Raw genomic sequence first — 27,052 nt, forward strand, 5'->3', positions numbered from 1 at the left:
CCACAACCCAGCTGAACAGCTTGCCCGAAGAGCCAAGCACACGGCACTAATTGCCTAGCCTTCGTTTTGGTGCCCTCCACTGCAGAATGAGGGGCATTCACAGAGAGATGCCCTTTGAAACACCCTGACAAGCGACTGTGACAGCCCCTCCAGGCAACACATCCATACAAGGGCCTTTCCTTACAAGCTCATGCAAATTTATGCATATTAGTGTATGGTGAATATTGGATCAGTTCCTTTTACCACGATTCAAACTTACTTACCCCCCCTCCCCCCCTTTTCTTTCCCTTTTCAATAAGAAATTACATGCTTGGAAGTTATTTCTCTTCCCATTGATCCCCCTCTTTCAGGGTTAAATGGCATTTTCCCTACCCCAGCAGAGAGGGAGGGCTATTGTAGAAAGGATCTTGAGTCTCAGGAGCCTGCACATGATGCTCAGATGCCTGTGCTCTGGTGCTGGCGAAGGCGGCGTGCCGGGAGCATGCGCCCTGACTCGGAGCAGGCAGCTGCTCGGTTTGCTGAGCAAACTGCAAGCAGAATCATGTGAAGTCCCTGCTCTTGGCAGGAGATTTTTAACAATAAGTAGCAGCTTTATGAGGAATATCCTTTGCCAGGGGACCATCCGCCAGGGAGCAGTGGGATTCTTATTTTTTAATGGACTTTTAATAAGTAGGCCACAATGATAATCTTGACATCAGAAGAGCTTGATTTCTACGTGTAATTATCTCCACTTTACTCTCAAGCTCCCTGCAGCCTCCAAGAGCAAATAAGACCACCAACCTCTCTGAGAGAAAAGGAGCAAGGAAGAGCACAGGGCCACTTGAAATGCTATTTGTGGCAGACCTCATCAGCTCCTCTCATCCCATGTAAGAGTCAACCTCTTCCTGAAATCAATTAAATCTTACTTTTGGTGTTTAAACTGCTTGAACCCTTAACAGCAAGAAAACCTGTTCCTGGAGCACAGGCAGCACCAGGAATGTGGTGCCACATCTCCCAGTGCTGTAGGAAGAGTGTTCATATTCCAGTCTCCTCACCGCACACTGCCCATCCCAGAGTGGTCTCACCATGTCTTTCCCTGTGCTGTTCCACCATGTCTCATCCTTCATGCCATCACCACTTCTCGTGACCGAGGCTGGGCAGAGGCCTTGTACTGGAGCAGCCCAATGCTGCTGCTCCCCAACCCCAGCCCCGACTCTTTGCAAGGCCACAGTCTGAGGAACCTGCACTGGGCTAAAAATAATCCAGGACTCCCTGGGACAAGCTACTCCCAAATGAGCATTTCTTCTGCAGGTGTAGGCAGAATCTGACCTGCTTCTGAAGAGACTCACTAAGCAAAAATCCCACCAGCAGTATTCCTCCAGATTTAATCATCATAGAATCACAGACTGGTTTGCATTGGAAGGGATCTTTAAAGGTCATCTAGTCCAAGCTCCCTGCAGTCAGCAGGAACATCTTCAGCTAGATCAGGTTGCTCAAAGCCCCATCCAGCCAGACCTAGAACGTTTCTAGGGATGGAGCATCTACCACCTCTCTGGCCAGCGTCTCATCACTCTCATTGTACAGAATTTCTTCCTTCTATCTGGTCTAAATCTTGCTCCTTTAATTTAAACCCATTACCCCTTGTCCTGTCACAACAGACCCTGCTTTCTTATAGGCCTCTTTTAAGTACTGAAAAGCCACAGTGATGTTTCCCTGAAGTGTTCTCCAGGCTGACCATACCCAGCCCTGTCACCACTTCTTCACAGGTGCTCCAGCCCTCTGATCATTGTTGTGGTCTCCTCCAGGTCCATGTCTTTACTGTGCTGAGGTATTTGCCAGAACCTAACCTCTCCCATGCTGGTTTGCATAGCCACATGCTGACCCAGCCTGACCTGGGAAAGCAAGTGCCATCAGCACCACCCTCAGAGGAGGCTTTGATTCCCCAAATGGGGTTCTAGAAAGGAGATGCTTCACTGCTCCCACCAACTCCTGGCAGAACTTCAGAACACTCTTCCCTTCAGTACCTGGAAATCCCACCCTAAAAGAACTCTCTCTAGCACAGCCTCCTTTTGTGGCATGAACTCAGCTGGGCTGCCCCACCAGCCCCCATTGTCTCCCCTCAGTCCTGTGCCCTTCCCAAGCCTGCAGGACAGCTCTTCCAGGGCTTCTCTGCACACAACCTCCCAGGGAAGGGATGCAAGTGAGGAATGGAAATACTGGGGGTATCACAGCACCAGGAGTGCACCTCAAGAGCCCCCCTAATGCTATTTGTGCAGCCAGTTTTTGAAGCTTGTCTGAACATCCCACCTTCCACTTGAGCCACAGGAAGTTTTCACTGCTTCGTCTTCCCCCTCCAGAATCATGGACCTGACCCTGCTTCTAGAATCAATAATGTTCTGGCTGAGCTCCAGCAAAGGTGCAGTTTACTGCCCTTGGAGCCCAGCAGTCTCTGCCTCTGAATGATTTCCAAATATTGCTGTCCTCCACTTGCTCAATCAGCCCTGCCTTTTACTACAGTCGATGCAGCAAGTCCCTGCTTCTAAAGGCTAGCACTGAAGGAGACTCCCAACAGCAGCACAGGATCACAAGTGCCCAGGCTGAACCAGACTCATCAGCAAGGACAAGCAGTGTGGGAAGACCTGCAGCTAGCAAAGCTTGTAAAACCCAAAATGGTACCTGCTGGGTGCAGGATGGGCAGGTCTGTGGCCACAGGAGTAGGTAGGCAGATGCAGAGGAGCATTAGAATGTCTCTCTCCCTCCACACTTGTTACTTGCTCAGCTTAGCATTGAAACCAGAATGAGCTGTGCTAAATGTCTCCACCGCTAACAAGAAACAAATGTGGCCTCATGTTCTAGTTGCTGTGATCTAACAAAACAGACCATGGTAAACACTATAAAAATGTACTGGAGAGAACCACCCTGTGTTTGCTGGGAGAGGGACTGGATAATCTAATAGGGCTTTATCCATCTCTAATGTCTCTGAAAAAAAGAAGGGAAAATTGGGCTGGGTCCATGACATTCGTCATGTGCTAGCTATTCTGATGTCTTAATGCTGCAGCAATCAAATTGGAGCGAGGCTACCTATCTGCCTCCCAATCAGGATCTGGACCCAAGTGCTGCTTTTTATGGCCATGCAGCGTGAGGAACTGCTGATGTCAGTGGTGGCACAGGCCAGGCCAGTTTTTCCATCCCTATCCCCGTATTATCTGGAGAGCTACTCCCTTTGTAGTCACCTCACTCTCTTCATGACGTGGATAATTGTTCAGCTTAATGGACCTGGAGATCTACTAGTGGGACCTTCCTCTGGCTGAAAGCCAGATTTGTATCTTGGCCATAGCAATGGCAAGGGTTGTTTCAGTCACCTACCCTCAGGCACCTTGTGGTGTCCTAGGTACCCACCCAGCTCTTAACTGAACGGTTAGGGGTCTCCTCTAGGTTCAGTGCTAAATCTGCCAGCCCTCATAGTGATCTCAGACACCCTTTGGCACTTCAAACAGATTTAAATGTCTCTGCTAAGGTGATCACCAGAAGTCACTCCCACCCAAGTCACCTTCCTCCTATCTCTTTGCCCACAGGAAAAGCCTTGAGCAGGTTCTGTGAGGCAAGAGCACCCTCACCCAGTTCCCAGAAGCCTCATCCTTGTTCCCAAGCCAACTGCTACCATTGGAGGGATGAAAGAAACAGGCCTCACATGGTCCTTACACAAAGCTGCAGGCTATATGGGCAACCCCATGGTACTCCTGACACCTGGCCAGGGTTCCTGCATTCACTCCATCAACTTTTTCAAGCATCTTGGGTTTGTTGTTTGCTTTTTCTTAAAGCTACCATAACCATGGTATGGGAAACAGACAAACATCAACTGTCATTATTATATAGCATGTTCTGAAAAGCTACACAGAGCAAAACCACAGACCCATGGCAGTCTGCAAGCAAGACCTCCATCTGGGGAAGGGAGAAAAGAAGCACTTGGGGTGCTCAGACAAAGTGATGCTGAGGAGGACTCATGCAAAGCTCAGCTTGAGGGACAAGGTCTCCACACGCTCCTCCAGCTCTTACCTGGCTCTTCCCACGCCGTCGGTAATTCCTCCTGACAAGGTTTTTGTAGTTCTCATTCTTCTTGGTCAGGTAGTAATAGAGGACACAGTCTGCCACCGTCTGCAACGACACAGGAAAGTCAGGGAACAGAAGGTCCCAGCCCCTGGCACTGTTGAGGTGCAGATATCCAGGAGCAGTGGTCAGGTCCAGCCATCACTAGGTCTCCTGCTACTTCTGAAGATCTGCAGCCCAGACAGGCTTCCCTGTGCCGCCCTCTCAAAGGCCTTTGGTGGAGCTGGAAGGGGGGACAGGGCATGGTGTCCCAGCAAGACAATGCCGCTACTGCCAAGGACAGAGCAGGGCCATCCTGTGGGCCTGCTGAAATTAAGGTGGGGTGCAGAGCAGGGAACATCCCTGCTTAAGGCACAGCAGGAGCAAGGGCTGACCCTAGATGACTGTGGTAACTCCAGCCAGAGGAAGGCAGGTCACCTGTCACTCTGTTGCAGTTAGGCAAGGCGCAGGCTGCCACATGACTGTCAGCCGGCATTACTTCCAGCCACCAAGCTCACTGGCTCCAGCACACGACTTGCTCTTGGACAGACTGACATCCTGGTGCTCAAGAACCACCATGCCAACTCCAGCTCCAGTGGGCAGCTGCAGGAGCACTGCTCTGGATCAAACAAGTTAGGAAAATGGGCCATATTCTACTCCTGAACAGCACAGGGCTTGTGGCACTGGGAAATGTCCTTTGCTGAGCTGGGTGCATGAATGCTTCTCTTGGGCCCTGTACAGAATTAGTGTGGCACGAACAGAAATAATCCCCTAGAGCCTTCACCTCAGGAGCTGGGCGCTGCTGCATGCTCCTGGGGATGCCTGGGGGCTGTGTTCTGCCCATCCCTGTGCGAGTAGTAGAAGCATTTGCAAAGACAGATTGCAACTTTTAAAGTGTTAATTGGATCCCTTTCTAATCTCGCCCTGATTACACACACAGGCAAACACAAAACCTTACAGTCATCTGTTCCAAGGGCTAAGATCACTATTTTTTTTATAATGCAATTTAAAAATCTATTAATTCATTACGTTGAGCCATACTTCACATTTCTCTCCAACAGGATAATGGATGTGTTCTGTATCGTAATTACAGCCTGATTTACAAACGAGTACAAATAAAATTAGAAGACATTTTACAGCTTGGAACAGAGACTGGATTGTGAGCATCATCCAAGTCCCACCACTTTCGGCTTTAACAAGTGGGAAAGGCTGGAAAGAGCCTGGTATTGTACGGCGACAACAGCAGCATGAGGCTGCTGCTGGTCTTTGCTTGCTGCTTTGGACAGAGAAGTCAAGGTCTTAGAGGTTACTGCCCCAGCCTCAGTCATGTAGAATCAGACAAAAATCTTGGCTAGAAGGGACCTCTTCAGGCCACTCCCCATGAAAACAGAGGGGGTCCCTGAGTGTGAGTGGACACCTCATGGATGAAACACTGCATGAGACAGGCAGAGCATGCAACTAATTATGAAGACCAGAGAAGCAGCAGTCTTTCTTGCTGAGGACAGCACCTGGTCTGTCCCTGTCCTTTCAGGGATCTGCCTGTATGGCCTGTCCCATAGGTGGTACCTGGCTTGCTCAGAACAGGACTGGAAAACTTGCTCCTCCTTCAGATCTCTTTTTCAAACCTCTCTTGGTATTATAGAATCACAGAATCAATTTGGTTGGAAAAGACCTCTAAGATCATTGAGTTCAATCATTATTGTGAGTTTGGTGCTAAACCATGTCCCTCAGCACCGCATCTCTGTGTCTTTGAAGCACCTCTAGGGATGAGGATTCCACCACCTTCCTGGGGAGCCTGTTCCAGCTTTTGAGAACTCTTTTGGTGAAGAACTTTCTTCTAGTATCTGTCAGCCCAACTTACAGTAAAAAGGAAAAGCCCAAGAGCTACAGGACAGGTAAGGTGAAGCCTTATTGTACATGACCCCATCCCAAACAGCTGAATCAACTGGGACCAGCCCACCCTCAAGACTCCATCCCTGAGCAAAGAAAGGACCTCTCTGCTTTGTGCCAGGCCCACCCACCCTGTGTGACAGCCTGGCTGGTGCAAAATGCCTCCAGGAGTTGCTGGAAAGCAGCTCTCAGGCAGATCATGGGGTGGGCTGCAACGCCTACACACCAGGCTGGAAGCGTTCACACATCTCGCAGTGCTGAGCTCCCTGGCTTTCCACAGCTGAGTCAGCTCCTGGTCTCTGCAAGGAGCCGGGAGGTGTCTGGACCATGCCTGGGGCTCTGAGCCACCACCACCCACAGGCACCCAGCACTTGCCCCAACACCAAAGGGAGACATGATGGAGAAGAGGCAGTGTGAGCAGGCTGAAGGCAGGCAGGGTGCTTACCTTCCTGTCCAGAAAGGATGCAATCAGGCCAAAGTTCTTCGGGTGCTGCATGAACCTGTGGGAGTAAGAGAGAGGAGGTTAGTGTGGGTGTCAGCTCCAACCCTCCTTGCAGCTCAGGCTGTCATGTCCTGCGTGCCTGCTCAAGGGACTTCAGGGGCTGAGAAAATGTCTGTCTTCTGTTCAGCTTCCCAGAAAGAGAGGACTTTACATTTAGCCCTGTGGTTGGAAGCTTAAATGTGCAGATGTTCATCATGTGGTGGGAAAGAGCAGGACAACTGGCAGCACTCAACAGCTGCCCATCACCCAGCTCCATCCTATGGCCCCCCAGCCTGCACTGATGGCAGGACAGGCACAGAGGGTAGCTGTACACCCAGCTGAGGATTTGAGGTTTGGCAAGAGTGAGGAATTGCCATCAATGGCCAAGCACAAACACCTCACAGCAAGGCCAGGACTGTCCCCATTGCCACATGGGACCCTGAGCCTGGCTGAGATGTCGGGAGTAGCTTCAAAGGACAGGAAGGGAAACCCAAACCCCAGGAGGAAGCAGAGCTGCCACGTTGCTGAGTTGCTCAAGAGATCCCCAGTGGCACAGCAGCTCCAAGGAATGCCAGCTCCTGCCCAGCACACAGAGATGCTGCCCACAGGCTCACTCACCACTGCAGCAACCCAAGATGGTGCATTGCCTGCTGAGGACAAAGCTGCCCCTGGGTGCAAAGATGCCTCCTCCAACACATCCCTTTGCCTAGCTGGTAGGGAAGTGCTGAAGGACAGGCCCTTGGCAGGAGGTGATCCCACTGGCAGGAGAACAGTTAATTGGTGCATCACCAAAGTTGGTGGAGCCTGGGTCCTGTGCTGAGGCTGGAGCACAGTGCTAGCCCCAGGGGGGAGGCCACCAGCACATGCTCTGCCCTGGGGAGCTTAGAAACCAGGGCCATCCTAGCTTGGCATGTGTGTCTCTGCCTGCTCCCAGGAGATGATGGCTCTTATGCCCTGGGCAAACTGTTTGGAGGCAAGAGGTGGGGGAGCTGTGCAACAGAGGCAGGACATGGTGAGCAGGTCAGTGCCTCCAGCTGTGATGGTGTTCCCTGGGGGCTGCTGGCCAAATCCTCCCCTCCCACCTCTGCTGCCAAACTCCGTGTCAGGGCGCTGAGCTGAGGTCAGTGAGGGCCTGACCACCTCCAGCCATTGCAGCAGGACATGGCTGCTGTCACCCACATGCCAAGACCCTTCCTCAGAAGATCATGTCTAGATGATCTTCAAAGGTCCCTTTCAACCCCTACCATTCTGTTATTCTGTGATTCCCATCTAGTTTGAATGATATTGCAGCCAAGAGCCCCATTATCCTAACACATCACCAGCACAGGGGGATGTCATCTTCTCTGCTTCTAGCACAAGCCTTTTGTGGGTGACAGCATGGCATGAGAGGATGTGGGAGAATGGACACCAATGGAGCATGATGCTTGGGCACTTAATGGGGACCCAAGTCTCTACCAGCCTTTCTCCCATCAAATTTTGAAGGGCAAAATTTGCCCCACTCAGATATGACACAGACTCCCAAGACAGATCCCCTAAGACAGGACTAAAAAGTAAGTTAAAAAAAAAAAAAAAAGCTGCCCAGACAGACTGGCCCCAGCTCTAGGGCTGACCCCTGGACAGGGTTTTCAAGGACATATTATCAATGATGCTAATGCAGTGTCAGGGCAATGTAGGTGACAATCCAGTCTTTCACAGGTCAGGCTGTGTCCCATGATGAGGAAAAAATGTTGTGTTTTCATGGTGTCCAGCACAACAGGGCTTCAATGCCTAAATAGGGTCAGGGTGTACTGCAGTCATCTCTGCTCCTTTACCAGTAAACCACAGCCCTCCTGGGAGCAGACTAGTGATGGGCTCTCAACAACCAGACCTGAAATCTTGCCCAGAAGCAAATCAAATCAGACTCCTCCTCGTGGTTAGATTTTAACAACTAAAATTACTTCAGACCTGGACCTTGTCAGCCTGGCAGTGCCTGGCTGCTTTCTCCAAGAGCCTCTGCCACCAGGGCTGAACAAGAGGTAGCACCAGGTTTTCATGGTCACAGGAAGAGGCTGGTTCTGGATCACAATCACAGATGACACAACTCTGGTTCACTTTCAATACCTGGGACAGAAGCTGCAGTACACCAGGCAGCTCATCTACCTGCACACCAGGACGAGGGCAAGAGCCAGGGCAGGATTGCCTTGGCCCTCCTTTCAGCTCCCAAGTACCAATGTCTTGAAATGATCTTTGTGAGAGCCCTGCAATCCTGCTGTATTTATGCCTTGAGCTCTGCATCACCCATGGCAATGACACAGAAACCACCATGCACAGCAGGATGCAAGGACTGGGTGTGGGTTCTTCCAGCCCCATTAGCCAGGCACGGCCCCACAATTAACGACCAAGTAATTAGCCTGTGCGTCATTTGCGGGCAAGCCTGGCTGTTTGGAGTGTCACGCTTGAAGGCTAATTAGCAAGAAGGATTCTCCCCTACCAAAGGCTTGGAGCTGGTTTGCTTGTTTTGTTCTTTTTTTGGTCTGTCTTGGCAATTAGTTATTTCAGCTGCAAACAGAAGTCAACACAAGCAGGACAGGAGGAGGGATACCAGACACAGACAGGCTTCCAGCATGGCTGGTAATCCATGGAGCCAGCCCATGACTGTCCAGAGGCCAGGCTAAGGTGGTGCTGCTGCAAGGGATGAGGTGGCCCTGGCACACCCACATACCTCCATGTCCCTCAACAGCAGTGAGCTCCAGTAGAACTCATCTGGCTGGAAGCTGATCCCCAGCTCTGTTTTTATAGGCATAGACAGCACACTGTGGACACCACAGATGCTCTGGCCCTCCATGCAAACACAGCCCCACTGGGCTATGAGGTAAGAAAGAGTCTGGATGAGAGACTGAGCTGGGACTTACAGCATGGTGGTACTCAGGGAAGGGATCAGCCACCCCCCAAGTGCTCTCGGTTGATAAAGTGAAGCTGTTCTCAAGAACTGCTTGCAAACAGGAGGAAGCACCAGAGCCAGAGCCTGCACGTGTCTGATGCAGGAACGCATCCATGGAAACAGCAAATCCTGCCAAGAGCTGAAGGGAGTGCTGAGGGATGGGCACCGGCTGGATGCTGCAGCCTGAGGGGTTCTGTATGGAGGGGGGTTGGATGCTGACAGCTCCAAGAATCCCTCTGGACACGCAGTGCCCAAAGAACATCCACGTAAATCCAAAAACCTAACAGCCTGTGGAGCATTGAGCTTCTCTGACTTTAAACTGGATGATACAGCAGGGACGGAGAAGCAGAACTTCCTAGTTCGTGCCCTGTGGTGAGCAGCAGCTTCCTGCATGTCCACATGAGAGTGGGCAGAGAACAAGCACATGGGCACGAACATACCAACCATACAGAAAGGCCTGAGGCTTCTGTGCAGGTGCATCACCCTGTGCCAGGCTGAAGGTGACATAGCAACCTGGGCTGTGTCCCTGGCAGGGACAAGACAAGCCCTTGGGGAATTCGTGTCTCAGTGTCCCAGCGCCCCAGCCAAAGCTCCCAGATCCTGTCTCACGCTTCCCAAAGGCTATGCAGAAAGAGGTGTGTGGGCTGCACTCACTTCTCCCGGAAGGTCTCCTTCTCCTGTTCGCTCCACATGTTCATCACCTGCCGGTCCTTGTAGACCTTCATGGGGTCATCCATGAGACCGTTCATGTTGATGAATTTAATGCGCTGCTGGTCGGCATCATAGAGCATGGGGGGGATGACGGCGAGCTGGCGCATCTGCTTCTCCAGGTTCTTTGGGGAAAGCAGAGAACAGTTGGTCAGCACCAGGGCCCCACGGGGACCGCAGGGGACAGATGTTCGAGAGGAAAGGACAGGCAGAGGAACAGGAGGATTCAAAAGCAAGCACGAGGCAGCTTTATTGCTACAGCAACTGTAAATCAAACGCTGAAAGAGGCTATCGCTGTCAGCCAGGAAGCAATCTTTCATTTTGAAATAAAAGGCTCTAGGATACTGTGTGGAAATGTCTGACTTGAAGCAAAACAGCTCCTGATCACAGCAAGAAGCAAGTCAAAGCAGCGGTGGCACAGGGAGTGCAAACCTCTTCCCAGCCATTAAACCTACAGCCCCATGGAGGTTCAGTCTTCCAACCCCCACTGCACGGGAATAGAGTGAGCTCTGCAAAGCTTTCTGAAAGGGTGGGCAGAGGGACACATCGTGGTTCCCTTCCACAGCAACCCTAACATTGCTCCAGGTTTCAAACATCACCCTAACGGGGCTGTCCTTCCTTCCTTCCTTCCCTCTTACAGCAACACCCTGGGACATCGTCTGATGTCTTTACTCCATCCTATCCAAGCACAGCGTACATCCAGAGCCTCAGCTGCATACCAGGACAGGACCAACTGGGCACGCTGGTTTCCTAAGTATTTGCAACAGAGTGGCCAATGCAATGCCTCATTTGTACTGTCCTCTGCCAAAAAGCCAGGGCTGCCCATTCAACTGAGCTTGATGGTGGTCCCCAGTTCACACCCCCCCTGTTGGGACAAAGGGATGCTCCAGACCCCCTGTTTTGTTTCCCATCAGCACTGTCACTCCAAGTCCTCCCTGTCACCTTGGATGGCACTGGTCAGACATAAATCCCAAACTGGACCTAAGAAGGCGACATCTCAAGTGCTGTTATTTTGGTTTCCTGCTAGATGCTGGTTCCTTGGAGAACAGTAAAGTCCAATTCCTCCAGCAAGCTGTCAGCTCAGGCCTCCCCAGCACCACTGCTTCCCCGCTGCAACTGAGCAGATCCCCATCCTCTTCCTAAAGCACAGCCCTCTGCACAGACACAGACATTGCAACTCATTTCATCACATCTCTCATCCACACTAGGATGCCTCCTGTTTATGCTTCAGATGCCCTGGGGGTGTCCTCTCATGGTGGGAGGTCAGGGACAGCTCAAAGCCAGAGCATCGATCTGGACAACCACAGACCACCCCAGTCCAAAGGAGAGAGCCCCTGTGCAGAGCCCTGGCAGGCTGGGAGGCAGCCGGCAGGGGCTCATCCTGCAGCCAAGAGCACAGAACCTCTCCCTTTGCCTGGCAGGGTCTCAGGGTGCTGAGTGCTGTGGATGTGCCCCACTGTCAGGCAGCCAGCCCTCCCTCCTCTCCAGCAACATACTCTGGGGGACAGATGGCTCTGCTGCCATGCTCCTATCTCCCTACTCCTTTCAAGCCCATGGAAGGACTGGAAGCTCTCATGGTCTCCTCTACGACAAGCAAAGCAGTGTCTTGGGGTTCAGTAGAAGGCTGTTGGGGTGGAGTTTAGCAGCACAGTGTGCAAGAGGTCAGAGGCAATCATCCAATGCTCCCCTTGGCCATGACCTCTACAGAGCTGTGAAATATCCCTCTGCTTCAGAGATCTGTGTCCTCTGTGTCATCACCTCAGCTGGCTGACAGCAAACTGCCTGGGACCCTGGGCAGGGAGTGAGCTGCAGTGCAGAGGCAGCAAACATCTCAGCTATTGCTGGGCAATGGCTGCTCTCCCCTCCCAAACGCGATCCATTCACTGCCGCTTGCCTCCGTGCCAAGAGAGTGGAACCCTTGTGAAACCAGATCCAAACGAAGCCAAGGTCACAGGGATGTTTCAAGATGAATGGGAGCACTCCCAGAAGATGTGGGCCAACTGGCTCACGTACAAGCCATTCATTCCATAGGATTCCCCTGTGTCAAGCCACACAACCCATTCAAAACAAAACGAAAGAGAAAAAAACCTCCATCCGCAGCCAGGGCGCTGGCTCCCTTCCCTCCCCACCTCCCCTCCCAGCTTAAACCAACAGCTAGGAGGTGTTTGTGGGATGCTACTCAGGATGAGCAGCACGCTGGGGTTGCAGCTCTCTAAGAGGCAGTTGAATGCTACTAAACCCTATCCACTGGCCACCAGCTCCTGGGATGACTTGCTCCATGTTTTGATCCTGAGAACCACTGCACAGCTCCATTACACCTCTTGGGCAGCTGGAAAGCTGCTGAGTGTTAGACAAAGACTTCACTTGGGATCCTGCCCAGAACGTGTATGAGGCATCATGGCAACCTCCCCAGCCTCAGCGTGGCCTGAAGTTACTGGGATTTGGTATCAGATTTCACCATGGGATCTGGTGGTGGGATCTCCAGGCTTCCTTAAAGAGTAGCAGAATGAGAAGTGAAGAGGAGCAGGAAGGACAACTCAATCTCACCTCTTGCTCTGAGAGCCCATCAATGATTTCCGACACCTCGTGCTCGCTGCGTGCGGCCGACATGGAGAGCCCACCACTGCCCCTCTGTCCTACCCTGCTGGGAAAGGGCAGTGGAACAATCAGACACTCCATTTTGCAAACCATGGTCATGACAATTCCCTGCCTCTGCTGACCTCCATAAGGGTCATATCCAAAACACCCCAACCAGGCCACCCCACCCCACTGAAGCTCTGACAGTGCTTCCTTCTATCCAGACAACATCCTCCTCCACCTCCATGTCCTCTTGGTTTAGGGGCGTCACAGGTTGAGACCCTCAAATGACCTTCCCTACCTGTGCCAGCAGCCACCTCCTGGACTGCTACAAGAGGACATTCCATACCAAACCATACTATCCTCCCACGTTACTTACTCCTGTTCATCACACTGCTGCAATACCATAAAGGCATCAGCACCAGCACTATGCATCTGGCCTGCACACATTGCAGGAACTTCTAAATCAAAGCCAACCACTGCCATCTTCCCTCCCTTGCATTATAACCCAACACAACAGCCATGTGTCCCAGGGAAGGAAAACTTTTTTTACGTCAAACATTGCTCAGTTCCGTTTCTCCCCTTCTATCGAAGATAAAGTAAAGCCCTGATGAGGAAGGTTGGACCCACTGAGCAGTTAACAGTGCACAAGGGTTTGGGTTCTGCACACATCAAGTGTCCCCTAGGAAGATCCCAGGGCTATGATGGGAAGGACGGGGAGTTTTCAGCAAGAAGGGTGGAGACCATGAAATGGTGTCTCCTCCTGGCAGGAAACAACATGACCTCAACTGACTTCCAATGAGGACTGAAAAATGGACAAGGCATGGGACAGATCACAGACATCCCGTTCTGTGAGTCACTTTGCTTCTTCCATATCATCTGTGGTAATTCCTAAAACCACTGCAGACCTTTCTTCTTCCTACCCATGCTCTGATCAAAGCATGTGCAGGTATGAAACCACACGATCTAATCTGCCTGTGCCTCCTGTACACCTGGAGTAGGCCCACCAGTAAGGCAGCCATTAGTGATGACCCAGTCAGGAAGCCAGCACAAGGGAGCTGCTCCTAGCTCTGCTCTGGGAGATCAGCAACAGAAGGGAGATGGACAGTCTTGCTCCTGACATCTTTCCCTTGGCTCTGTGCTGAGCCATCCTGGAGCAAAATCAGCACAGCTGTTGTCTGCTGGCTCCTACCTTTGACTAGAAGGGGAGAAAAAGGACTAAGCCATTCCAGCCTGCTCCTCCCACAACCCAATCCCACACCCATGCCCGGAGAAAAGAGAAAGGCTGTCTGATACCAGCTCAGCCCCTTCCTACCGCTTCTCCTCTAACCTCTGCATGCGCTCTTGCAGTTCCCGCTGCTTCCGGATCTCCGGGAATTGCTTCTCATAGTACTCCCGCACTTTGCTCTCCTTGGCACGCCGTCGGGGGTTATTTTCGATGCGCTCCACCTTTTTTTCCCAGGCCTCCATCAGCTGGTCATAGCGCTGGCAAAACTTCTGTTCCTGAAAGGGATGAGGGAGAGAGGGAGCTCAGGAGACGTGCTGGGGAAGGGCAGCTCCTCCAGGCCTGTCCCTTGATGGCTGCTCAGGCTGAGCCGTGAGTCACGTTGCTTAAAGCAATACAGTTCATTAGGACACAAACATGCTCCAGGGGCTGGGAGAAACCCAAGGGTAAGTTCTCAAAACATGCCACCAAGTACCCTCAGGCTTTTCCCTTCCAGACCCAACATCATTGTGTCTGAAGAAGGGTAAGGAAGCTGGTGAAGGGTCTAGAGCACAAGTCTTATGAGGAGCAGCTGAAGGTTGTTCAGCTTGGAGAAAAGAAGGCTCAGGTGAGACCTTCTCACACTTTACAGGCACCTGAAAGGAGATTGTAGCAAGGTGGGAGTTGGTCTCTTCTCCCAAGTAACAAGCAGTAAGACAAGAAGAAACAGATTCAAGTTGCACCAGTGGATGTTTGGGTTGGACATCAGGAAAAATTTCTTCCCTGAAAAGGTTGTCACACCTTGAAATAGCCTGCACAGGGAAGTGGTAGAGTCCTCATCCCTGGAGGCATTTAAAAGTCATATAGATGTGGTGCTGAGGGACATGGTTAACCCAGCAGTTCTGGGTTAATGGCTGGACATGATGATCTTAAAGGTCTCTTCCAATCAAAATAAGTCTATGCTTCTATGAGCTTGGGTGAAACCAGAACTCTGACCCAGCATGGCTTTGCACATCCACCATGCCCTCTGCCTGAGTGTCATTCAGCACCTTGGATACTTAATTCAGCCACCGAAGCCCCAGCGCTGGGAATGCAGCCCCTGCTCCAACATAGCTCGCCACTAACAGGGGAGAGCAAGTCACCTGCCTATAGCCACCAAACAAGAAGAGGCGGCAATGTGGCCTTGGGAAGGGCTCCTGTCACGTGAACAGAGCTATACTTGGGAGCTGCCAGCTTGCTGTACTGGGGAGAGCCTTGCCGAAGCACCCCAGCCAGGCACCTCTTCCCACCCATACTGGGGTGGGAATGCTGATGAGACTGGCAGCTCCACACATGGACTTGGCTCCCCAAATGCAAGAGCTGGGCACCTAGCCACTGTCTGAGGCTGTGTGGTGTGGTGGCCCACCCATGCCATGATACCATCAGCTCTTCCACCATCCTGGGAAGCAAAAGCACTTCGTAGGCTCCTTCTCCTCCCTTTTTGTCCCAGGAGCGAGATGATCACGTCTCCACTGACAGCAAGCCCAGACTGTGTCAAAAAGGGATGCTTGCAGAGGTTTCCATGCCGTGTCTCCTGGAAGCCATCTTCATGGCACACCCACCCAGCCACTCACATATGTCCAGCAACACCTTTTTCCTTGGTATTGATGAGGCCAGCACAGCAACCATAACATTGAAACATCATTTGAACCACAGATGGCCCACCCTCCCATTGTTCCTCCCTACTCCAGCCTCCCTCTTGCTGGGGGAGGATGCCCATGGATAGGTGAGGTCCACATCAAGGAGATGCTCAGCCACAATATCCAGCGGCTGCAGCAGTGACAGCAGTGATGGCACCCAGCCTCATGAGAAAGCAGCTGGGCCACCAGAGCAGGTTTCAAGGTTTCACTGTGAGTGGAACAAGTGCCTTCTAGGCCCCAAAGCAGGAAGTGAAAGTAGATGTTGCTCTGCAAAACTCAATGGCAAACCCCAGGTCACCTCCCACCCCCTCAAGCCAGAACCAGCAGCTCAGCACCATGCTCGGCACCATGGTGGGGGGAATCCAGACTTCACAGAAATAAATTCATCTCTGTCCCACGACTGGAGGGAAGTCCAAGGCTGCAGATTTCCCAGACACACTCTGCTCTCATCTGGCTTGCTCTCAGCCACCAAATAAAAGTGACGAGAGAGAAAAATCCTGCCCACTTCCTGGTCAGGAGGCATCTGAGTCACCCTGAGCCAAGAGGGTCAGTTGTGCTCTGGACCCCAAGCACCAGCAGCCCCACAGTCTGTCACTGGTGCCAGGCACCTGCAGCAACCCAATCCTGGCACGTGGGTTTGGTCCAGCCATCTCAGACATGACAAGAAGCCGAGGACACCACCACATCCTATGATCCCTCTGGCCTTTTGGAGGCACCTCGACAATACCACGGGGCAGACAAAGCACCTCAAACCCTGCAGCTGATGCAGACTAACGCTCCCCCCATCAAATAGATCAATTCCCATTTGCACGCCCAGAGCCGGAGGCATTCCTGCCCTGCACAGACGCATGGGAGATGCTGGAGTTTCAGCAGGAGTCAAAGGAAATGCTGGAAGAGGAAAGTGAGGAATGAGAATAAAAATAAAAATGCTCTAAAAGCCACCAAGGGAAATCTCACGCTGCAGGCAAGGAGCTGCAGGTAATGCCGACAGACCGCGGGAGCTCAGAGTCATTGCAGCCACTGCAACTTTACCCCTCCTGAGGCGGCACCATCAGACTCCTGGAGGGGAGCTGCCAGCAAACCTGCTACATCCTCCTGCTTCCAGAGCATCGCACTCGGGAAGAGGCTAAAAATACCCTGCAGAGTTTATCGAGCCTCAGTGCCAGGAGGCAGCCGGTGCCCCGTGCTGTGTGCCAGCCTGCGGCACGGCCAGGGAATGGCCCAGCACGAGGGCTCAGTCTGGTGAGAAGCTTCAAGGCTTTGGAAGGTTTGTCATTCCCTGTGGGAATGAGCCAGCACTGGGTCCTGTATTACCACCACCCCACACAGACACTGGCACTGCCAATGGGCTGCTTCCCAGCTGGCTGTGCATCTTTCTCCTCCTTTTCCTCCACTCTTTGAGACAACTCCATGAAAGCTTGATCCAGAATTCCTCTTTTAAGGAAGTGGCATTTGCACATGGAAAAAGCAACATCAATGTCACAGCGCTGATCTCCTCAGTAGCTCACAGCCTGGCAGCAGGGCGGGCAGTACCAAAGCTCCCATTCACACAACTCAGCCCTCCAGAGCACAGCTGAGCTCTTCTGACTGGCATCTGCTTTCTTAAAGCCCCTTCCCACTGTGGAGCAGAGAGATCCTTCCTGCCTCATCAGATTCAAACCCCTCTACAACAGGAGCAGCACCCCTGTCAATCACTTTATGGCCCAGCTGGGATACATGCTCCCTGCAATCTTCTGCCATCCTTCAAAAGCCAAGATTACAGGCACCTGAGAGCACTGTGCGTTCCCCAGATCTTCACAGCTCCATCACCAGGAGAAGCTCTCGGTCAGGCACTTCAGGAGCAGAAGTGTCTTTTCCTTCTTCGAGCATCCTTTGAGCAGCCTTAAGCGAGCATGTCCATTCCTGAGCAACCATCTGTGCTGGCTTTTAGCATCGGTGCTTCCTCTGCTCCCCTTCCCGGCTGGGCTCAGCAGCCCATCAGCCTCTGAGGCAGAGGAGCGCCGGCGAGCCAAATCGGACCTGACATGCGTATCTAAAAATGGATGAATAGTAACGCCGCCGTAGCAGCTGAAGGCACTTTGGAGGCTGTGCCAAGCCCCAGCCCTCCTACAGCCCACGCTCTCGCAGCTCCGGGGAACAGAGCAGCTCTTTGGAGGGGAGGGGAAGAGTGAAGGTGACAGGAGGAACTAGTCCAATTCCTACGCAAGCCCCACCATTTTCTTTTCCCGGCTGATGGAGATAAAGGTCTCACAGCCAGCAAGGTTCCCTTTCCCCTTCTCCCTTTGATGGCAATCAAACACCTTCTGCCATGCTGACAGGAAGCAGCACTGCAAACCCTCCGTTTTGGGGCTCCCAGGGCTGGACTCTGCAGGGACCAAGCTCTGACCCTGCTCCAGCCAGCCCTGGGCAGTGACAATACCCCAGAAAGTAAAAGAGTCAGAAAGAAACACTGGCACGTAGATGGGCTTTGCTAAAAATAGGGCCTGCTACAAAATAGGCAGAAAAACAGCTAAGCGAACCCATTTTGCAAACAGAATCAGCAAATGCATTCACTTTGCAAATTCAGCAACCGTATGGTGCCTGTTTTGTAGAATAGGCAAAATGCTTCCCTCAACTGAAAAATCCCCTTTCAAGGACACTGAATAAACCGGCTGGCAAAAATTCACCTACTTTGCATGACAGGCGACTCCACCGCAAGCCGTGTTTTAGCAACTGTGCTCTTGCAGCCCATTAAACCTTTTCCCCCAGCTCCTCAAGATCCGCAACGGAGCCGCTTCGCTCTAGATTTAGCGCAGTAACCGCCTCTTTCCACCAGAAAGCAGCTCCTGGGGAAGTTCCCTGCTGGTTCCAATAAAACCACACTAAGCTTTGCAATCCCTCTTTTGAGGAAGGGAACAAGAGCAGAAGTCCTCAGATGCGGTGAGCAAGGTGCCCCGAGCAGCACCCAACTGCCACGGCACGTCAGGATGAAGGTGGAAGCCCTGCAAGCCTCTTGCTAGAAACCCGGAATAAGTTTTATCACAGAAAAGACTAAGCACAAACAGGTGCTGGGACACAAGCATCCCTGTGGACCTGTGGCTTTTGGAAGACAGTTACAAAATAATGAGGAAAACGAAGCAGGGGGAAGCAAAGGGCCATGCCTTTATTCATCATAAATAAGAAAATAATTTGACTGCTGGCCCAGAAATGTCTGTATTTGAAGTTGCTGTTAAAGGCAGAGCCTTCAAACAACTTCCCAGGGCTGACTGTTTGGGATTTTTCCAACAGTTACTCCCAGGTGAAGCACTTCTGTCCACAACCAGCACCAAAGACGCTCAGAAAACTTGCACTGTTTAACTTATGTAACTGACACCAGCACCTGAGCCTGCCCCACAACAGAGACACCGAGTCAGGAACTGGAATTAGACCTTCAACATCAGACACAATGCTTTGTCCCAAGAGCTCAATTTCCCTTCAGAGAAAGATGCCACAAAATCCACTTTCCCAGTGGGGCCATTGCTTGCTTCTAATATTTCCCCTTTTGGGCTGGTTTTGCCTCCCAGCTCCCACTGATAACTACAGCAGGTATGGCAGGCAACTGTCAGTGTCCAAAACATCTAAATTCTGTAGATCCCACTTGCACTTTCTTCTGTCTTTATTAGGGACAGGAGGTAAACACCTTTGAAGTCTCATAACAAAGCCCACCTTTCCCCTGTACCTAACCATCTCCTTCAAGGACACTTGGAACTATCTCCCAGGCAGTGCTGCCTAGAAATGAACTGGTGCAGAGCTCAACTTGTGTTTTAAACCACAAATTCCTAGAACATTGCTCTGTGGTCAGCTGGAAAGAGTCACAAGAGTTTTCAGACCATTTCCAGGAGGCAGAGTCAGCTTGTTTCACACCTCTCTTAGGGTCCAATTACTCACAAAACAGACATTTACGCTGTGAATAGGCTCCCTGAGATCAATGAAGGGCTCTGCTGTGATTAAGCCAGCCCCTTCTGTTTGCTCCACAGGGGATGCTTGCAGAGGGAGGTGCTGCCTGCAGCAGGATTCAGGGACCTCCCCTTTACATCCAAGTTATTTTAAGCATAAGAGATGCCACAGCAATGCAACAGGCAAAGTACTGAGCACCAGCACCTCTCTGCTGGCAAATGTCCTTGTCTTTCTCACGTAACAAATCACACTGCTTTATACATCTGAAGTAAGGTACAAGGGAATCACTTACCCACTGTTTGCGAGCATGATTTCTCCTCTTAAAGTACAAAATTAACTTCTTCCGCATTGCCTGGTTTCTGTAAAAGGAAAAAAAACACAAAGCATGATGATATCTGATTAACAAGGTGGCTAAAATCCAAAGCTTGGCTCTCCCCACTCCCAGAGGAGCTCTCAGTGCCATTTCCACCTTAACTCGTAATTGCACCAACTTCAAAGCAGCAAACGCAGTTATCTGGGGACAGCTTTGAGAGACCAACGAACCCTCGGACACAAACCTTCACCCTCACCTGTTGGCAAAACCAAGACTGAGGTTGAGAACTAAACTCAGCAACACCCAGTTCTGCAAACCTCTCCTGTGTGCTCAGCACTGACCACAGGCAGATGCTCAGCTCCACATTTACCATCAGACCAGAGTGTTTCTTGTTTATTTTTACACTTTGATCTACAAAAAAACCTAATGAAGTCCCAAGAATTGGGAGGCTCATGCCAAGCCCCATGACCAGAGGCCATCCTGACCACCTTGGTCCCCAGGGCTGGCAGCAAAGGAGCTGTGAGCACACACAACATACTCCTAAGGGGTTATTCACACCCATGCTCCAAGGTGCTGATAAGGAGGCAGGATTGCAGCAGGGCTTGCAGCACTTATCTCTTAACCTCTTGCTTGCTTGGAATCATGCCTAACAAAGCTGCAAAGAAACCAGCCAGGAAAGTTTAACCACTCACAGAATTGAGATTTCAAGGGAGAAATTGTCAGCTGCCACCACAACCAACCCAGCATCTGCCCAAACACCTCCTGGCTTTCTTCTTTCTAAAGCCAGTATGAAATAACTGCTGCAAGAGCAGCAGTACAGAGCTGGAAAGGTTGCACAAGCTCCCAGAGCCTGCACAGGCCCAGGAGCTGAGCTCCTGCCATTGTTTCTGTTACCAATATTCCCAGCAATAAAATCTCTAGGTAAAAGGTAGAGACCAGGGGCAAAGGAGTTTCCTTAAGTCTTTTATCCTGATTAAAGGCAGAGCTGCAGTGTGTAATTACTGAGGAGTTCAGCAGTCAGGAGGATTCAGCAGAATGAAAACACACCACCACCACTTCCTCATCCCCCTCCCTGCCTTGTCCCTGACCAGTGGAGAGGGAAGAACCATCCTCTGCTCCCCATAAACGTCAAAAAGCAAAAGAAGTTTGGTATGGTCACTTGGAGGAAGAATTAGGGGCAGTCTTTGCTTAATTTGGGGATGGAGAGCATCCCAGCAAGTATCCAAATTTCTCACTTCCCAAACCCCCCTCTCCCTATATGACTAAAACCATGGATGGGCACATCTGGAGAGCGACAGTGAGCCAACAACCAGTGCTACCCTGGGGAGCTCGGATCCTTCCAGCCCTTGGCCGAGGCTGCATCTCTGCTCCAGCAGTGTGCCAGGGGATGTCAGCCTCTCCCTGCATGTGGGGACCCAAAGTAGTGCCTGGGGGCAACATTGAAATAGTGACATCCAATAGTTACCAATTCCTTGGTCTTCAACCACCAGTACCTCCAAGATCAGGAATAGTGGCTACACAAAAGGCAGCAGGATTTGGGACAGGGATCACTTCTCCAGCACCCCACTGCCACACTCAGCTTTGTGCCTCTTCAATTTACCAAGAAGAAAGCACATCAAGCTTGATTCTCAGTCCTGAGTACACCATTTGGATTTTGTAACCTTCTGTTTTCCCATCTTAATTAGTTATGAGAGGTATGGGATACAAGTGGAGTCCCCAAACACTGCCTGAGCTGCACGACATCACTCCCTGTGACTTTGCCCTGAACACTTTGGTGCAAAAATAGTCTGTGATTTCCAAGGCAGCAACTAGCAAGCAGCACCATAACTCCTCCTACAAGCAGAAAACACCAGCTACTGGCTGGGAACAGACTCCAGCATTCCCAGCTTGAACCACACAGCCCCAAATTGCCATGCACTCCCAATTCTAGGCAGTCCCAGCCTTGGCAGAAGGCACATCCATGTGATGGAGCTGCAGGGCTCCTGCAGAGCAGACACTTGGATCCACAAAAGTTTTCTGAGTGAGGGCTTCAATGTCAAGCCACATCCTTTGATTCTGCTTCAGAAATCAAACTGGGATTGATCACTGGGGAGGAAAACATCTAACAATTCCATGTGTGGGGCACTTTCTGCCTTTGCTTTTTTCCAATGAGATGTTTACAAAGGACCTGCTGCAGTTGTGGGCTGCATTGCAGAGACCAGAGGCAGCCTCATTAGGTGTAGTAGCAAACATTCCTGCCAAGGCCTCTCCCAGCCGGATCACACTCCACCACTGGCTTTTGTTTCTGTGGGGTACATCCACTGAGGAGCCTCAAAGAGGGTCACAGGCAACAGGCTGAGCTATAAACCTCATTGCATGGACACATTCTGATGGCAGACTGTGCCCAAAAGACACTGTTGTAGGTTAAGGGAAAGCAAGAATTAAGTGGTATAACCACAAAGAAAAGTCCTCCAGAGCCGAGAGAGTCCGAGGAGGACAGGCAGTTCACCCCAGGACATTGTAATCTGTTACTCTGTTCTGTTTTCCTGTATTTCTCTACTTAAGGGAGTGTACAGCCAAATCCCTTTCTCTTCTCTCCATCCTGGGACACAGACATGCCTTATCTTTATGGTTTGTGGGGGAGAGGTTTGCTCCTGGCCTTGGCTGACAGTGAATTTCCAGCTGCGCCACTAGGCCTGTCGAAGCCTGCATTGGGCCTGGCTCTAGTGGGACTGGGCGGGGAGGGGGCAGTCTGGCTGCTCTTGGGCCTGCTGATGCTGAGTGGGGTGGAGGTATTGGGAAGGATCTGGAAGCTTTTATATTTGTGAATATATTCCTTTCACCTGAATGCCTTTTGTATATATTTGTAAATAGAATTTCCATTTAAACTTCCAATTTACTCCTTGGGAAGGGGTGAAATATCTTTGCTGTCCCTTTGCCCTGGGCAGCTTATGGCTCAACACTAGAGCAGACACACTCCTCTTGTTTGTTTGTTTCATAGATTCATAGAATGGTGTGGGTTGGAAGGGACCTTAAAGACCATCTAGTTCCAGTGCCCCTGCCATGAGTGAGGACATCTTCGTCCAGTCCAAGTGGCTCAAGGCTTCTTCCAACCTGGCCTTGAACAGATCTAGGGAGGGGATATCCCACAACCTCCCTGGGCAGCCTGTTCAAGTGCCTCATCACCCTCACTGCAAAGAATTTCTAATACCCAGTCTAAATCTCCCCTCCTCAAGCCTAAATCCATTTCTGATGGGAAGTACCACCGGGGAGTCGCTGGGGTGATGCTAATGATGATTATTTGTGGGGTAGCCCCCAACAAGGAGTCAGAAATTGTCCCACGGGGCCAGCATAGCTAAATGAACCCCTTCCCTCCCCATAGCAGCCTGGGTGACATTCAGGCACAAAGTGGGGCTTTGGCACACTGCTGCTGGATCTGCTGCACAAATCATCAGGAGAGTAAATGATGAGAATTAGCAGCACTTACACAGCTGATGGGTCGCCTTGAGTTTTGCATCATGGCTGACCTTGAAAGTGCTAATACAGGCAAAGACTTAATGGCTCAGCAGCTGCAAAAATCAGGAATGCCTTGAAAGCTGCTCTATGTTTACCACTGCCAAGGCTGAAGCAATCAGAGTGGAAGGATTAAAAACAACAATAAACCTCTTCATGCCCATTTAAATGTTTTTGTCACTTTAGCTTTGGGTTTGTTGTGGGTTTTTTGGTTGTGTTGGTTTGTTGTTGTTTTTTTTTTTGCATAAGGTCAACCTTTCAAAGGTTAATACAATCTTAGTAAATATAAATAGGCTTCACAGTTTATCTTGCTACATGTTCTGCTGTTACTTAGAAACCATTTGCAGCGAGGTTAATTCGGGCCACGCGTCTCTGAAGAACACACTGTGCTCCCTGGGCACATCACGGAGCCAGGCACAGCCACTGCAGCAGAGGCTGGGAAGGAAGGTGAGGGCTGTCTGCTGGGAGTCCTGCACAGAAAGCACCAGCCTAGAGCAGCACACCAGGAAGGTGGCTCTTGCAACGTGCCAAGTCTCCTTCACCATCCTCCTGAATCTTTGCAGGTCCCTGCCTGTGGTGTGCTGGGGCACAAGAGCACTGCCAGGAACGGAGACCCGAGCCCCACAGCTTTGCCCCACGTGGCAAAGACTCACAGAATCATTAAGGTTGTAAAAGATCTCTAAGATCATCAAGTCCAAACGTAAAAGAAACCAGGCGGCTCACGGCAGAAGGAACGGAGGCTCCTTAGATAAAGCAACAGTGACTCTTGTGGACAGTTTTAAGTATTGCTGGGCTGGCTCATCATAACACCACGCTGGGTGGTGAGGACAAGAGAGTTCCCTGGCCTCTCCTTGACCTTGGTTGTGGGCAGAGACAGGCTGGGATGGACTGACTGAGCCTGCCCAGCTTCTGTTGAGCTGGCTTTTGGGGGCTGCCAGATGGCATGTCCCCATCCTTGTGGTCAACAATTCATCTAATCACTGCTGGAGACCATTTGCATTCCTGCCCTCCTGGTGGCTGTGTGCTCCACAGCTCTTTCAGGTATTGGGGAAAGACCCAAAGGAGCTTTCAGCTCCCCATAGCATTCCCCAGCACATGGTCAGTATGCATTTCCCACTTGCCTACTGCAGTGTGTCCTCAGACTAATACTTCCCTCTGAAGGCAGCTCTTCTCCAAGGTAAGGACACCACATCCACTTACCTTGCCCATGCCCTATTCCAGCCCTATGGTCATCTGAGGATCTTTACCTGCACCTTCTCTGTTCTGCTGGAGGGAGTGGGGAGACAAGTCAGTATGGGTCACACAACCACCATAGCCTTCTCCAGAAAGACAATGACCTTGTGAGCTCTTGCAAACCCCAGGCATGGAGTCACCTCCACACAGCCCCCAGAAGAGGGGCTCTCGGCCATGCTTAGAGAACTGCAGCCTTGTGCTGGGACCCCAGAGCTTTTACTCCTTCAACTGTTCTGCAAACGTCTCAAGGATTTCTGTCCTTGTTGCTGGTGAACTACTTTAGTAATGATGTCCTTCCATCATCCATGAGGGCAAAGGCAAGCTCAGCCTACTGCTGAGGCTGTGGGTGATTCAAGTTTTTCCTATACCAGAGTTCTATTCGTCCACAGTCCAGGGTGGCAGAGGTTCTCAGAAGCAGCAGGTCCTCTGCTTTAGGGCCAGGATATTGACTACATGAGTGCACTGAGAGCCCCAGTACCTTGATTACCAGACTGAAATGAAGCATGACCCAGGTGGGGAACCTGGGGAAGCCCCACCACTGCCCAACAGCTCCCTACAAGCACAGGCAGGAAGGAGGAGGAAATGGAGACCAAACAAGATAAACCAAACTCCAAGCTCGATGTTCGACTGTCACTTGCCACGAGCAGGATTCAAATACTACCCATAATTTTGGGTGTGACTCTGCAAGAGCTTTTCTTCCTTGCAGAAGTCATCCTCATCCCACAGTCCCATTAACCTATCTGGTGAGCCCCACGCCTGAGCACAATTTGCAGAGCCAGGCTCCAAACCCCCAAGTGAAACACGTCTGCCACCCTGAGCAAAGCAAGGAGAGCCCTGTGGGAGCAGCCGCTTCCACCTTAACTGGCTTGGCACAAGGTGGTTGTTGTTCTGTGGCTTTCACAATGGAGCCAGTCAAGGAGGGAACCTGTAACTGTGACTTTTGAGTTACTTGGCTCAGCTCCACGTGAGTGACTTGGCAAGGGTGGCTCCGGAGGCTGCGGTGTGCGCCTGCGTGTCGGCGCTGCTGTGTACACACGTGTGGCCCCTGCCAAAGCCCCGGGATAAGATCCCAGGGACACAAAGAGCCAATGCACTGCAGCACACCTGGTCCAGCCTGCCCACAGAGACCTTCCGCCGGTGCAAGATGAGATGAAAGGAAGTTTGCTATTTGATCAAAACTAATCAGGGGTATTTAATTACACAGGAACGTCTTTCATCAAGCAGCCACAGCAAACAAAGCAGGGCTCAGGTCTGCAAAGAGCCATGGGAAGGAGGCAGTGAGCAGATGGCAAAGCCATTGTACAGTGAGACCAAACACGCAGGTAAGGGCTAGAGCCTCCTACCAGCTCCAGCCAAACAAGGTGCTGCCAGTGAGAGCTGAGGAGCACAGCAAGAACACTCCAAGGTGAAACCAGCAACTGAGATGGTACAGAATCACAGAATGTCTAGATTGGAACAGACCTTTAAGATCATCAAGTCCAATCATTAACCTAACACTGACAAGTCCTTGACTAAACCACATCCCTAGGCACTTATACCTACATGACTCTTAAATACTTCCAGGGACAGGGACTCCACCACTGCCCTGGGCAAGCTGTTCCAATGCCCAATAATCCCTCTAGTAAAGCAATTCTTCCTAGTATCCAGCCTAAACTGCCCTTGGTGCAATCTGAGGCCATTTCCTCTTGTCCTATCACCTGCTCCTTGGTTGGAAAAAACGACCCCCACCTCACTCCAGCCTCCTTCCAGGGAGTTGTAGAGAGCAATGAGGTCTTCCCCTCAGCCTCCTTTTCTCCAGGCTAATCAAGCCCTGTTCCCTTAACCACTCCTCCAGGTCCTTCACCAGCTTCATTGCCTCCCTTTGGACATGCTCTTTGGACATCCTTCTTGTAGTTTCCCCACAGGTATTCCCACTCCTCGTGCCAGGATCCCAAGCCACAACTCTGGACAGTCACCAACTCCCTATTGCGCTGCAGAGAAGGCAGGGAGCAGGTCATCCTGCTCATGGGTCATCACATTCATCCATGTCCTTGCTCTGAAATGGCCACAGCACAGAGCTCCAGCTGGGAATACACAGTAACCTGTTGACCCCAATGCAGGGCACATTCCTGGAAAGCCAGCTGTTGGGAGCACTTCCCTTGCAATATCCAGATAGATTTTCTGAGGAAGAAAAGTGAAGCAGATCTTCAGTTAACTGACCCCAGAGCCCTTCAGCACTGCAATGTACTCAACCTCCAGCACCATCAATACCCCTGAGAATGGAGTGCCAGAGGTTTGTTAACTCTGCATGTGCGGTCAGGCTGTGTCTGTGCTCAGAAACAATGCTTGGGAGAAAGAAGACCCCTGAAGATCTCCCTGCTTCTCAGATCTCATCCTCTGCAGGTTCAAAATGCATTGAGCTTTAGAGATCCAAAGTCATCACTAAATTCTATGAAAAAGTTTGCACTGTTAATTTACACACTGAGGCCAGTAAGACGATTGTGACCCAAGGAGAAGATGCCTTGGCAAACACGGGTGCCTTGTTATCAGAGCTTGTCCTGGCTAGGAGGAGGAGTTACATCCACACCCAGGGTTC

At 51.3% G+C, this 27,052-nt stretch overlaps 1 protein-coding gene across 1 annotated transcript in view; it reads right to left on the reverse strand.

Annotated features, from left to right (window-relative positions):
* Positions 1-27,052, reverse strand: part of NCOR2 (nuclear receptor corepressor 2) — a 258,103-nt gene that overhangs the window by 74,893 nt on the left and 156,158 nt on the right. The window contains exons 9-14 of the mRNA XM_054172985.1: positions 19,732-19,798; positions 13,972-14,144; positions 12,612-12,705; positions 10,011-10,189; positions 6,401-6,455; positions 4,036-4,134 (exon numbers count right to left, since the gene is read on the reverse strand). Of these exons, the coding sequence (XP_054028960.1) occupies positions 4,036-4,134; positions 6,401-6,455; positions 10,011-10,189; positions 12,612-12,705; positions 13,972-14,144; positions 19,732-19,798 (667 nt within the window). The remainder of the gene's footprint in view (positions 1-4,035; positions 4,135-6,400; positions 6,456-10,010; positions 10,190-12,611; positions 12,706-13,971; positions 14,145-19,731; positions 19,799-27,052) is intronic.

This window comes from Dryobates pubescens, chromosome 25 (assembly GCF_014839835.1).
Source record: "Dryobates pubescens isolate bDryPub1 chromosome 25, bDryPub1.pri, whole genome shotgun sequence".
Classification (NCBI taxonomy): domain Eukaryota; kingdom Metazoa; phylum Chordata; class Aves; order Piciformes; family Picidae; genus Dryobates; species Dryobates pubescens.